The sequence below is a fragment of the Salmo salar genome, unplaced genomic scaffold (genome assembly GCF_905237065.1).
Source record: "Salmo salar unplaced genomic scaffold, Ssal_v3.1, whole genome shotgun sequence".
Taxonomy (NCBI): domain Eukaryota; kingdom Metazoa; phylum Chordata; class Actinopteri; order Salmoniformes; family Salmonidae; genus Salmo; species Salmo salar.
In genome coordinates this window covers 222,501-236,607 of record NW_025550964.1, presented here as the reverse complement: position 1 = coordinate 236,607, position 14,107 = coordinate 222,501, and the positions used below count along the sequence as shown (strand labels likewise).

At 44.4% G+C, this 14,107-nt stretch overlaps 1 protein-coding gene across 2 annotated transcripts in view; it reads right to left on the bottom strand.

Moving 5' to 3' along the window:
- Window positions 1-498: 498 nt before the first annotated feature.
- The window catches only part of LOC123741346 (transmembrane protein 192), a 25,980-nt gene continuing 12,371 nt past the window's right edge, over window positions 499-14,107 (bottom strand). For both annotated transcript variants that reach the window (XM_045714227.1, XM_045714226.1), the window contains exons 5-6: window positions 12,005-12,098; window positions 499-776 (exon numbers count right to left, since the gene is read on the bottom strand). In XM_045714227.1, coding sequence (XP_045570183.1) covers window positions 662-776; window positions 12,005-12,098 — 209 coding nt within the window. In that variant the 3' untranslated portion in view covers window positions 499-661. The remainder of the gene's footprint in view (window positions 777-12,004; window positions 12,099-14,107) is intronic.

The window sequence follows — 14,107 nt, the reverse complement described above, 5'->3', positions numbered from 1 at the left end:
TGTATTATGTTGTACTATGGTTGTATTATGGTTGTATTATGGTTGTATTATGGTTGTGGTTGTATTATGGTTGTGGTTGTATTATGGTTGTAGTTGTGGTTGTATTATGGTTGTGGTTGTATTATGGTTGTGGTTGTACTATGGTTGTAGTTGTACTATGGTTGTATTGTGGTTGTATTATGGTTGTGCTATGGTTGTGGTTGTATTATGGTTGTGGTTGTATTATGGTTGTGTTATGGTTGTGGGTGTATTATGGTTGTGGTTGTACTATGGTTGTGTTATGGTTGTGGTTGTATTATGGTTGTGTTATGGTTGTCTTATGGTTGTGGTTGAATTATGGTTGTGTGGTGGTTGTATTATGGTTGTGGTTGTACTATGGTTGTGTTATGGTTGTGGTTGTATTATGGTTGTGTTATGGTTGTCTTATGGTTGTGGTTGAATTATGGTTGTGTGGTGGTTGTATTATGGTTGTGTTATGGTTGTATTATGGTTGTCTTATGGTTGTGGTTGAATTATGGTTGTGTGGTGGTTGTATTATGGTTGTCTTATGGTTGTGGTTGAATTATGGTTGTGTGGTGGTTGTGTGGTGGTTGTATTATGGTTGTGTGGTGGTTGTATTATGGTTGTGTGGTGGTTGTATTATGGTTGTGTGGTGGTTGCATCAGTGCTGTGTGGTCATGTTGAGCAGTCTCTTGCTCAATAAGGTGTTGTGGTGCTTCAGGTAGTCGATGAGATCAGCTTGTTTCTCCACCACCTCCTCCAGACTGGAGCCCTCCCTGGAGAGGAACAGGAAAACAAGATCAGGACAACGTTAGAACAACGTCAGGACATCAAAACAAGGTCAGGACAACGTTAGAATAACGTCAGGACATCAAAACAAGGTCAGGACAACGTTAGAACAATGTCAGGACATCAAAACAAGGTCAGGACAACATTAGGTGAAGCCAGTCTAGGTGTGTATATACCTGAAGCCAGTCTAGGTGTGTATATACCTGTAGCCAGTCTAGGTGTGTATATACCTGAAGCCAGTCTAGGTGTGTATATACCTGAAGCCAGTCTAGGTGTGTATATACCTGAAGCCAGTCTAGGTGTGTATATACCTGAAGCCAGTCTAGGTGTGTATATACCTGAAGCCAGTCTAGGTGTGTATATACCTGTAGCCAGTCTAGGTGTGTATATACCTGAAGCCAGTCTAGGTGTATATATACCTGAATCCAGTCTAGGTGTGTATATACCTGAAGCCAGTCTAGGTGTGTATATACCTGAATCCAGTCTAGGTGTGTATATACCTGAAGCCAGTCTAGGTGTGTATATACCTGAAGCCAGTCTAGGTGTGTATATATACCTGAAGCCAGTCTAGGTGTGTATATACCTGAAGCCAGTCTAGGTGTGTATATACCTGAAGCCAGTCTAGGTGTGTATATACCTGAAGCCAGTCTAGGTGTGTATATACCTGAAGCCAGTGTAGGTGTGTATATACCTGAAGCCAGTGTAGGTGTGTATATACCTGAAGCCAGTCTAGGTGTGTATATACCTGAAGCCAGTCTAGGTGTGTATATACCTGAAGCCAGTCTAGGTGTGTATATATACCTGAAGCCAGTCTAGGTGTGTATATATACCTGAAGCCAGTCTAGGTGTGTATATACCTGAAGCCAGTCTAGGGTTAGGTGTGTATATACCTGAAGCCAGTCTAGGGTTAGGTGTGTATATACCTGAAGCCAGTCTAGGTGTGTATATACCTGAAGCCAGTCTAGGTGTGTATATATACCTGAAGCCAGTCTAGGTGTGTATATATACCTGAAGCCAGTCTAGGTGTGTATATATACCTGAAGCCAGTCTAGGTGTGTATATATACCTGAAGCCAGTCTAGGTGTGTATATACCTGAAGCCAGTCTAGGTGTGTATATACCTGAAGCCAGTCTAGGGTTAGGTGTGTATATACCTGAAGCCAGTCTAGGTGTGTATATAGCTGAAGCCAGTCTAGGTGTGTATATACCTGAAGCCAGTCTAGGTGTGTATATACCTGAAGCCAGTCTAGGTGTGTATATATACCTGAAGCCAGTCTAGGTGTGTATATACCTGAAGCCAGTCTAGGTGTGTATATACATGAAGCCAGTCTAGGGTTAGGTGTGTATATACCTGAAGCCAGTCTAGGTGTGTATATACCTGTAGCCAGTCTAGGTGTGTATATACCTGTAGCCAGTCTAGGTGTGTATATACCTGAAGCCAGTCTAGGTGTATATATACCTGAATCCAGTCTAGGTGTGTATATACCTGAAGCCAGTCTAGGTGTGTATATACCTGAAGCCAGTCTAGGTGTGTATATACCTGAAGCCAGTCTAGGTGTATATATACCTGAAGCCAGTCTAGGTGTGTATATACCTGAAGCCAGTCTAGGTGTGTATATACCTGAAGCCAGTCTAGGTGTGTATATACCTGAAGCCAGTCTAGGTGTGTATATACCTGAAGCCAGTCTAGGTGTGTATATACCTGAAGCCAGTCTAGGTGTGTATATACCTGAAGCCAGTGTAGGTGTGTATATACCTGAAGCCAGTGTAGGTGTGTATATACCTGAAGCCAGTGTAGGTGTGTATATACCTGAAGCCAGTGTAGGTGTGTATATACCTGAAGCCAGTCTAGGTGTGTATATACCTGAAGCCAGTCTAGGTGTGTATATACCTGAAGCCAGTCTAGGTGTGTATATATACCTGAAGCCAGTCTAGGTGTGTATATACCTGAAGCCAGTCTAGGGTTAGGTGTGTATATACCTGAAGCCAGTCTAGGTGTGTATATACCTGAAGCCAGTCTAGGTGTGTATATATACCTGAAGCCAGTCTAGGTGTGTATATATACCTGAAGCCAGTCTAGGTGTGTATATATACCTGAAGCCAGTCTAGGTGTGTATATACCTGAAGCCAGTCTAGGTGTGTATATACCTGAAGCCAGTCTAGGGTTAGGTGTGTATATACCTGAAGCCAGTCTAGGTGTGTATATACCTGAAGCCAGTCTAGGTGTGTATATACCTGAAGCCAGTCTAGGTGTGTATATACCTGAAGCCAGTCTAGGTGTGTATATACCTGAAGCCAGTCTAGGTGTGTATATATACCTGAAGCCAGTCTAGGTGTGTATATACCTGAAGCCAGTCTAGGTGTGTATATACCTGAAGCCAGTCTAGGGTTAGGTGTGTATATACCTGAAGCCAGTCTAGGTGTGTATATACCTGAAGCCAGTCTAGGTGTGTATATACCTGAAGCCAGTCTAGGTGTGTATATACCTGAAGCCAGTCTAGGTGTGTATATACCTGAAGCCAGTGTAGGTGTGTATATACCTGAAGCCAGTCTAGGTGTGTATATATACCTGAAGCCAGTCTAGGTGTGTATATATACCTGAAGCCAGTCTAGGTGTGTATATATACCTGAAGCCAGTCTAGGTGTGTATATACCTGAAGCCAGTCTAGGTGTGTATATACCTGAAGCCAGTCTAGGGTTAGGTGTGTATATACCTGAAGCCAGTCTAGGTGTGTATATACCTGAAGCGAGTCTAGGTGTGTATATACCTGAAGCCAGTCTAGGTGTGTATATACCTGAAGCCAGTCTAGGTGTGTATATACCTGAAGCCAGTCTAGGGTTAGGTGTGTATATACCTGAAGCCAGTCTAGGTGTGTATATATACCTGAAGCCAGTCTAGGGTTAGGTGTGTATATACCTGAAGCCAGTCTAGGTGTGTATATACCTGAAGCCAGTCTAGGTGTGTATATACCTGAAGCCAGTCTAGGGTTAGGTGTGTATATACCTGAAGCCAGTCTAGGTGTGTATATATACCTGAAGCCAGTCTAGGGTTATGTGTATATATACCTGAAGCCAGTCTAGGGTTAGGTGTATATACCTGAAGCCAGTCTAGGTGTGTATATATACCTGAAGCCAGTCCAGGGTTAGGTGTGTATATACCTGTAGCCAGTCCAGGGTTAGGTGTATATACCTGAAGCCAGTCTAGGTGTGTATATATACCTGAAGCCAGTCTAGGTTTAGGTGTATATATACCTGAAGCCAGTCTAGGTTTAGGTGTATATATATACCTGAAGCCAGTCTAGGTGTGTATATATATACCTGAAGCCAGTCTAGGTGTGTATATACCTGAAGCCAGTCTAGGTGTATATATACCTGAAGCCAGTCTAGGTGTGTATATACCTGAAGCCAGTCTAGGTGTGTATATACCTGTAGCCAGTCTAGGTGTGTATATATACCTGAAGCCAGTCTAGGTGTGCATATATACCTGAAGCCAGTCTAGGTGTGTATATACCTGAAGCCAGTCTAGGGTTAGGTGTGTATATACCTGAAGCCAGTCTAGGGTTAGGTGTGTATATACGTGAAGCCAGTCTAGGGTTAGGTGTGTGTATATACCTGAAGCCAGTCTAGGTGTGTATATATACCTGAAGCCAGTCTAGGGTTAGGTGTGTATATACCTGAAGCCAGTCTAGGGTTAGGTGTGTATATACCTGAAGCCAGTCCAGGGTTAGGTGTGTATATACCTGAAGCCAGTCTAGGTGTGTATATATACCTGAAGCCAGTCTAGGTGTGTATATACCTGAAGCCAGTCTAGGTGTGTATATACCTGTAGCCAGTCTAGGTGTGTATATACCTGAAGCCAGTCTAGGTGTGTATATACCTGAAGCCAGTCTAGGTGTGTATATCCCTGAAGCCAGTCTAGGTGTGTATATACCTGAAGCCAGTCTAGGTGTGTATATACCTGAAGCCAGTCTAGGGTTAGGTGTGTATATACCTAAAGCCAGTCTAGGTGTGTATATACCTGAAGCCAGTCTAGGGGTGTATATATACCTGAAGCCAGTCTAGGGTTAGGTGTGTATATACCTGAAGCCAGTCTAGGTGTGCATATATACCTGAAGCCAGTCCAGGGTTAGGGGTGTATATATACCTGAAGCCAGTCTAGGTGTGTATATATACCTGTAGCCAGTCTAGGTGTGTATATACCTGAAGCCAGTCTAGGTGTGTATATACCTGAAGCCAGTCTAGGGTTAGGTGTATATATACCTGAAGCCAGTCTAGGGTTAGGTGTGTATATACCTGAAGCCAGTCTAGGTGTGTATATACCTGAAGCCAGTCCAGGTGTGTATATACCTGAAGCCAGTCCAGGTGTGTATATACCTGAAGCCAGTCCAGGTGTGTATATACCTGAAGCCAGTCCAGGTGTGTATATACCTGAAGCCAGTCCAGGTGTGTACATACCTGAAGCCAGTCCAGGTGTATATATACCTGAAGCCAGTCCAGGATTAGGTGTGTATATACCTGAAGCCAGTCTAGATGTATATATACCTGAAGCCAGTCTAGGTGTGTATATATACCTGAAGCCAGTCTAGGTGTGTATATATACCTGAAGCCAGTCTAGGTGTGTATATATACCTGAAGCCAGTCTAGGTGTGTATATATACCTGAAGCCAGTCTAGGTGTGTATATATACCTGAAGCCAGTCTAGGTGTGTATATATACCTGAAGCCAGTCTAGGTGTGTATATATACCTGAAGCCAGTCTAGGTGTGTATATACCTGAAGCCAGTCTAGGTGTGTATATACCTGAAGCCAGTCTAGGTGTGTATATACCTGAAGCCAGTCTAGGTGTGTATATACCTGAAGCCAGTCCAGGGTTAGGTGTGTATATACCTGAAGCCAGTCTAGGTGTGTATATACCTGAAGCCAGTCTAGGTGTGTATATACCTGAAGCCAGTCTAGGTGTGTATATACCTGAAGCCAGTCTAGGGTTAGGTGTGTATATACCTGAAGCCAGTCTAGGTGTGTATATATACCTGAAGCCAGTCTAGGGTTATGTGTATATATACCTGAAGCCAGTCTAGGGTTAGGTGTATATACCTGAAGCCAGTCTAGGTGTGTATATATACCTGAAGCCAGTCCAGGGTTAGGTGTGTATATACCTGTAGCCAGTCTAGGGTTAGGTGTATATACCTGAAGCCAGTCTAGGTGTGTATATATACCTGAAGCCAGTCTAGGTTTAGGTGTATATATACCTGAAGCCAGTCTAGGTGTGTATATATATACCTGAAGCCAGTCTAGGTGTGTATATATATACCTGAAGCCAGTCTAGGTGTATATATATATACCTGAAGCCAGTCTAGGTGTATATATACCTGAAGCCAGTCTAGGTGTGTATATACCTGAAGCCAGTCTAGGGTTAGGTGTGTATATACCTGAAGCCAGTCTAGGGTTAGGTGTGTATATACCTGAAGCCAGTCTAGGGTTAGGTGTGTATATACGTGAAGCCAGTCTAGGGTTAGGTGTGTATATACGTGAAGCCAGTCTAGGGGTAGGTGTGTGTATATACCTGTAGCCAGTCTAGGTGTGTATATATACCTGAAGCCAGTCTAGGTGTGTATATATACCTGAAGCCAGTCTAGGTGTGTATATATACCTGAAGCCAGTCTAGGTGTGTATATATACCTGAAGCCAGTCTAGGGTTAGGTGTGTATATACCTGAAGCCAGTCCAGGGTTAGGTGTGTATATACCTGAAGCCAGTCTAGGTGTGTATATATACCTGAAGCCAGTCTAGGTGTGTATATACCTGAAGCCAGTCTAGGTGTGTATATACCTGTAGCCAGTCTAGGTGTGTATATACCTGAAGCCAGTCTAGGTGTGTATATCCCTGAAGCCAGTCTAGGTGTGTATATACCTGAAGCCAGTCTAGGGTTAGGTGTGTATATACCTGAAGCCAGTCTAGGTGTGTATATACCTGAAGCCAGTCTAGGGGTGTATATATACCTGAAGCCAGTCTAGGGTTAGGTGTGTATATACCTGAAGCCAGTCTAGGTGTGCATATATACCTGAAGCCAGTCCAGGGTTAGGTGTGTATATACCTGAAGCCAGTCTAGGGTTAGGTGTGTATATATATACCTGAAGCCAGTCTAGGTGTGTATATATACCTGTAGCCAGTCTAGGTGTGTATATACCTGAAGCCAGTCTAGGTGTGTATATACCTGAAGCCAGTCTAGGGTTAGGTGTATATATACCTGAAGCCAGTCTAGGGTTAGGTGTATATATACCTGAAGCCAGTCTAGGGTTAGGTGTATATATACCTGAAGCCAGTCTAGGGTTAGGTGTATATATACCTGAAGCCAGTCTAGGGTTAGGTGTGTATATACCTGAAGCCAGTCTAGGTGTGTATATACCTGAAGCCAGTCTAGGTGTGTATATACCTGAAGCCAGTCTAGGTGTGTATATACCTGAAGCCAGTCCAGGTGTGTATATACCTGAAGCCAGTCCAGGTGTATATATACCTGAAGCCAGTCCAGGATTAGGTGTGTATATACCTGAAGCCAGTCTAGATGTATATATACCTGAAGCCAGTCTAGGTGTATATATACCTGAAGCCAGTCCAGGTGTATATATACCTGAAGCCAGTCCAGGATTAGGTGTGTATATACCTGAAGCCAGTCTAGATGTATATATACCTGAAGCCAGTCTAGGTGTGTATATATACCTGAAGCCAGTCTAGGTGTGTATATATACTTGAAGCCAGTCTAGGTGTGTATATATACCTGAAGCCAGTCTAGGTGTGTATATATACCTGAAGCCAGTCTAGGTGTGTATATATACCTGAAGCCAGTCTAGGTGTGTATATATACCTGAAGCCAGTCTAGGTGTGTATATATACCTGAAGCCAGTCTAGGTGTGTATATACCCGAAGCCAGTCTAGGTGTGTATATACCTGAAGCCAGTCTAGGTGTATATATACCTGAAGCCAGTCTAGGTGTGTATATATACCTGAAGCCAGTCTAGGTGTGTATATATACCTGAAGCCAGTCTAGGTGTGTATATATACCTGAAGCCAGTCTAGGTGTGTATATATACCTGAAGCCAGTCTAGGTGTGTATATATACCTGAAGCCAGTCTAGGTGTGTATATATACCTGAAGCCAGTCTAGGTGTATATATACCTGAAGCCAGTATAGGTGTATATATACCTGAAGCCAGTCTAGGTATATATATACCTGAAGCCAGTCTAGGTGTGTATATACCTGAAGCCAGTCTAGGTGTGTATATACCTGAAGCCAGTCTAGGGTTAGGTGTGTATATACCTGAAGCCAGTGTAGGTGTGTATATACCTGAAGCCAGTCTAGGTGTTATATACCTGAAGCCAGTCTAGGTGTATATATACCTGAAGCCAGTCTAGGTGTGTATATATACCTGAAGCCAGTCTAGGTGTGTATATACCTGAAGCCAGTCTAGGTGTGTATATACCTGAAGCCAGTCTAGGTGTGTATATACCTGAAGCCAGTCTAGGTGTGTATATACCTGAAGCCAGTCTAGGTGTGTATATACCTGAAGCCAGTCTAGGTGTGTATATACCTGAAGCCAGTCTAGGTGTGTATATACCTGAAGCCAGTCTAGGTGTGTATATACCTGAAGCCAGTCTAGGTGTGTATATACCTGAAGCCAGTCTAGGTGTGTATATACCTGAAGCCAGTCTAGGTGTGTATATACCTTAAGCCAGTCTAGGTGTGTATATACCTGAAGCCAGTCTAGGTGTGTATATACCTGAAGCCAGTCTAGGTGTGTATATACCTGAAGCCAGTCTAGGTGTGTATATACCTGAAGCCAGTCTAGGTGTGTATATACCTTAAGCCAGTCTAGGTGTGTATATACCTGAAGCCAGTCTAGGTGTGTATATACCTGAAGCCAGTCTAGGTGTGTATATACCTGAAGCCAGTCTAGGTGTGTATATACCTGAAGCCAGTCTAGGTGTGTATATACCTGAAGCCAGTCTAGGTGTGTATATACCTGAAGCCAGTCTAGGTGTGTATATACCTGAAGCCAGTCTAGGTGTGTATATACCTGAAGCCAGTCTAGGTGTGTATATACCTGAAGCCAGTCTAGGTGTGTATATACCTGAAGCCAGTCTAGGTGTGTATATACCTGAAGCCAGTCTAGGTGTGTATATACCTGAAGCCAGTCTAGGTGTGTATATACCTGAAGCCAGTCTAGGTGTGTATATACCTGAAGCCAGTCTAGGTGTGTATATACCTGAAGCCAGTCTAGGTGTGTATATACCTGAAGCCAGTCTAGGTGTGTATATACCTGAAGCCAGTCTAGGTCTATATATACCTGAAGCCAGTCTAGGGTTAGGTGTGTATATACCTGAAGCCAGTGTAGGTGTGTATATACCTGAAGCCAGTCTAGGTGTATATATATACCTGAAGCCAGTCTAGGTGTATATATACCTGAAGCCAGTCTAGGTGTATATATACCTGAAGCCAGTCTAGGTGTGTATATACCTGAAGCCAGTCTAGGGTTAGGTGTGTATATACCTGAAGCCAGTGTAGGTGTGTATATACCTGAAGCCAGTCTAGGTGTATATATACCTGAAGCCAGTCTAGGTGTATATATACCTGAAGCCAGTCTAGGTGTATATATACCTGAAGCCAGTCTAGGTGTGTATATACCTGAAGCCAGTCTAGGTGTGTATATACCTGAAGCCAGTCTAGGTGTATATATACCTGAAGCCAGTCTAGGTGTGTATATACCTGAAGCCAGTCTAGGGTTAGGTGTGTATATACCTGAAGCCAGTGTAGGTGTGTATATACCTGAAGCCAGTCTAGGTGTATATATACCTGAAGCCAGTCTAGGTGTATATATACCTGAAGCCAGTCTAGGTGTGTATATACCTGAAGCCAGTCTAGGTGTGTATATACCTGAAGCCAGTCTAGGGTTAGGTGTGTATATACCTGAAGCCAGTGCAGGTGTGTATATACCTGAAGCCAGTCTAGGTGTATATATACCTGAAGCCAGTCTAGGTGTATATATACCTGAAGCCAGTCTAGGTGTATATATACCTGAAGCCAGTCTAGGTGTGTATATATACCTGAAGCCAGTCTAGGTGTGTATATACCTGAAGCCAGTCTAGGTGTATATATACCTGAAGCCAGTCTAGGTGTGTATATACCTGAAGCCAGTCTAGGTGTGTATATACCTGAAGCCAGTCTAGGTGTGTATATACCTGAAGCCAGTCTAGGTGTGTATATACCTGAAGCCAGTCTAGGTGTGTATATACCTTAAGCCAGTCTAGGTGTGTATATACCTTAAGCCAGTCTAGGTGTGTATATACCTGAAGCCAGTCTAGGTGTGTATATACCTGAAGCCAGTCTAGGTGTGTATATACCTGAAGCCAGTCTAGGTGTGTATATACCTGAAGCCAGTCTAGGTGTGTATATACCTGAAGCCAGTCTAGGTGTGTATATACCTGAAGCCAGTCTAGGTGTGTATATACCTGAAGCCAGTCTAGGGTTAGGTGTGTATATACCTGAAGCCAGTGCAGGTGTGTATATACCTGAAGCCAGTCTAGGTGTATATATACCTGAAGCCAGTCTAGGTGTATATATACCTGAAGCCAGTCTAGGTGTATATATACCTGAAGCCAGTCTAGGTGTATATATACCTGAAGCCAGTCTAGGTGTGTATATATACCTGAAGCCAGTCTAGGTGTGTATATACCTGAAGCCAGTCTAGGTGTGTATATACCTGAAGCCAGTCTAGGTGTGTATATACCTGAAGCCAGTCTAGGTGTGTATATACCTGAAGCCAGTCTAGGTGTGTATATACCTGAAGCCAGTCTAGGTGTGTATATACCTGAAGCCAGTCTAGGTGTGTATATACCTGAAGCCAGTCTAGGTGTGTATATACCTGAAGCCAGTCTAGGTGTGTATATACCTGAAGCCAGTCTAGGTGTGTATATATACCTGAAGCCAGTCTAGGTGTGTATATACCTGAAGCCAGTCTAGGTGTGTATATACCTGAAGCCAGTCTAGGTGTGTATATACCTGAAGCCAGTCTAGGTGTGTATATACCTGAAGCCAGTCTAGGTGTGTATATACCTGAAGCCAGTCTAGGTGTGTATATACCTGAAGCCAGTCTAGGTGTGTATATACCTGAAGCCAGTCTAGGTGTGTATATACCTGAAGCCAGTCTAGGTGTGTATATACCTGAAGCCAGTCTAGGTGTGTATATACCTGAAGCCAGTCTAGGTGTATATATACCTGAAGCCAGTCTAGGTGTGTATATATACCTGAAGCCAGTCTAGGTGTGTATATATACCTGAAGCCAGTCTAGGTGTGTATATACCTGAAGCCAGTCTAGGTGTGTATATACCTGAAGCCAGTCTAGGTGTGTATATACCTGAAGCCAGTCTAGGTGTGTATATACCTGAAGCCAGTCTAGGTGTGTATATACCTGAAGCCAGTCTAGGTGTGTATATACCTGAAGCCAGTCTAGGTGTGTATATACCTGAAGCCAGTCTAGGTATGTATATACCTGAAGCCAGTCTAGGTGTGTATATACCTGAAGCCAGTCTAGGTGTGTATATACCTGAAGCCAGTCTAGGTGTGTATATACCTGAAGCCAGTCTAGGTGTGTATATACCTGAAGCCAGTCTAGGTGTGTATATACCTGAAGCCAGTCTAGGTGTGTATATACCTGAAGCCAGTCTAGGTGTGTATATACCTGAAGCCAGTCTAGGTGTGTATATACCTGAAGCCAGTCTAGGTGTGTATATACCTGAAGCCAGTCTAGGTGTGTATATACCTGAAGCCAGTCTAGGTGTGTATATACCTGAAGCCAGTCTAGGTGTGTATATACCTGAAGCCAGTCTAGGTGTGTATATACCTGAAGCCAGTCTAGGTGTGTATATACCTGAAGCCAGTCTAGGTGTGTATATACCTGAAGCCAGTCTAGGTGTGTATATACCTGAAGCCAGTCTAGGTGTGTATATACCTGAAGCCAGTCTAGGTGTGTATATACCTGAAGCCAGTCTAGGTGTGTATATACCTGATGCCAGTCTAGGTGTGTATATACCTGAAGCCAGTCTAGGTGTGTATATACCTGAAGCCAGTCTAGGTGTGTATATACCTGAAGCCAGTCTAGGTGTGTATATACCTGAAGCCAGTCTAGGTGTGTATATACCTGAAGCCAGTCTAGGTGTGTATATACCTGAAGCCAGTCTCAGTAGTGTTGTAGGAGTTAGATGGTTCCTCCTGACTGACATCTGGACCAGCTCTGTCTCTGTTGAATCTCACCACCCTGACTGGAACACACACACACACACACACAAAACATTATCTCATTACCAATCAGTCTTTCCCTACTCTCCCTCCTTCAGCCTCCCTCTCCCGAGCTCCTTCAGCCTCCCTCCTCCCTCCCGAGCTCCTTCAGCCTCCCTCCCCCTCCCGAGCTCCTTCAGCCTCCCTCCCTCCCCCGGGCTCCTTCAGCCTCCCTCCCTCCCCGGGCTCCTTCAGCCTCCCTCCCTCCCCCGGGCTCCTTCAGCCTCCCTCTCTCCCCCGGGCTCCTTCAGCCTCCCTCCCTCCCCCGGGCTCCTTCAGCCTCCCTCCCTCCCTCCCCGGGCTCCTTCAGCCTCCCTCCCTCCCCGGGCTCCTTCAGCCTCCCTCCCTCCTTCATGCTTTATTAGCAGGGGAAACATATGTTTACTTTGCCAAAGCCAGTGAAATAGATTTAAAAAAGGGAACGATAAAACATTACACTCACAAAAGTCCCAAAGGAATAGAGACATTTGAAATGTGATATTAAGGCTGTATTCAGCGATGGAACGGTGGGCAAGTCGCTCTCTGGGATGTGAGGTATTTCTCAAGCTTAGTTCTGTGTGTGTTTAGGATAAATATATATATATATATATATATATATATATATATATATATATATATATTGAGAGAGAGAGAGAGAGGGGGAGGGAGGGAGGGAGGGGAGAGAGAGGGATAGAGAGTGGAAGAGAGAGGGAGGGAGAGAGAGGGATGTAGAGTGTGAGAGGGAGAGGGAAGGAGAGAGAGAGAGGGAGGGGGAGAGAGAGGGAGGGAGAGAGATGTTATGCTTTATCTTGGCCAGGTCGCAGTTGCAAATGAGAACTTGTTCTCAACTAGCCTACCTGGTTAAATAAAGGGTAAATAAAAATAAATTGGCTGGTTGCTCCCCTCCCTCCTCCTCCTCCCTCCTCCTCCCTCCCTCCATCCATGGCCCCTCCCCCACCTGCTAGAGGTCCCTCTCCCTCTATCAGTTCTGGTTTTTAAAGCAGCTTTAAAAAAATGACTTTTCTGCTGATTCCCATGCTAATGCTAACAGTGGTTTTACAGTGCAGGTCAATGGCATGATGCTAGCCATGCTAACGCTAAAGGTGGTTTTACAGTGCAGGTCAATGGCATGATGCTAGCCATGTTAACGCTAAAGGTGGTTTTACAGTTCAGGTCAATGGTATGATGCTAGTCATGCTAACGCTAACTGGTTTTACAGTTCAGGTCAATGGCATGATGCTAGCCATGCTAAATGCTAACTGGTTTTACAGTTCAGGTCAATGGCATGATGCTAGCCATGCTAACGCTAAAGGTGGTTTTACAGTGCAGGTCAATGGCATGATGCTAGCCATGCTAAATGCTAACTGGTTTTACAGTTCAGGTCAATGGTATGATTGCTAGCCATGCTAAATGCTAACTGCCTTGCAGGGTCTTCTATAAGCAGCTGACCAAGGCTACCACCCCACTTCGTTTTATTGTGTGTGTCAGTGATCTAGTCCTGCAGTGCTTCCAGTAGATCAGACAATAGGAGGAAGGTCTATTCTGTTGACCCTTTGATGTCCAGGCAACATGCAGGTCTATAGAGAGGACTGTATTCACGTTATAATGAAGGGCATTTATACAGCACACATCAAACACACACACACATCAAACACACACCATAGCAAGCCTACAGGGCACTTCACACACACACACACACGTCACTGGGCCCCGGTGGTAGGTCTGACCCAGCCAAGACGTAGTGGTACTGAACCAGCAGCCCTCGACCCAGTCTCACTGAACCAGCTAAGACATAGTGGTACTGAACCAGCAGACCTAGACCCAGTCTCACTGAACCAGCCAAGACGTACTGGTACTGAACCAGCAGCCCTCGACCCAGTCTCACTGAACCAGCCAAGACATAACGGGTACTGAACCAGCAGCCCTCGACCCAGTCTCACTGAACCAGCCAAGACATAACGGGTACTGAACCAGCAGCCCTCGACCCAGTCTCACTGAACCAGCCAAGACATAA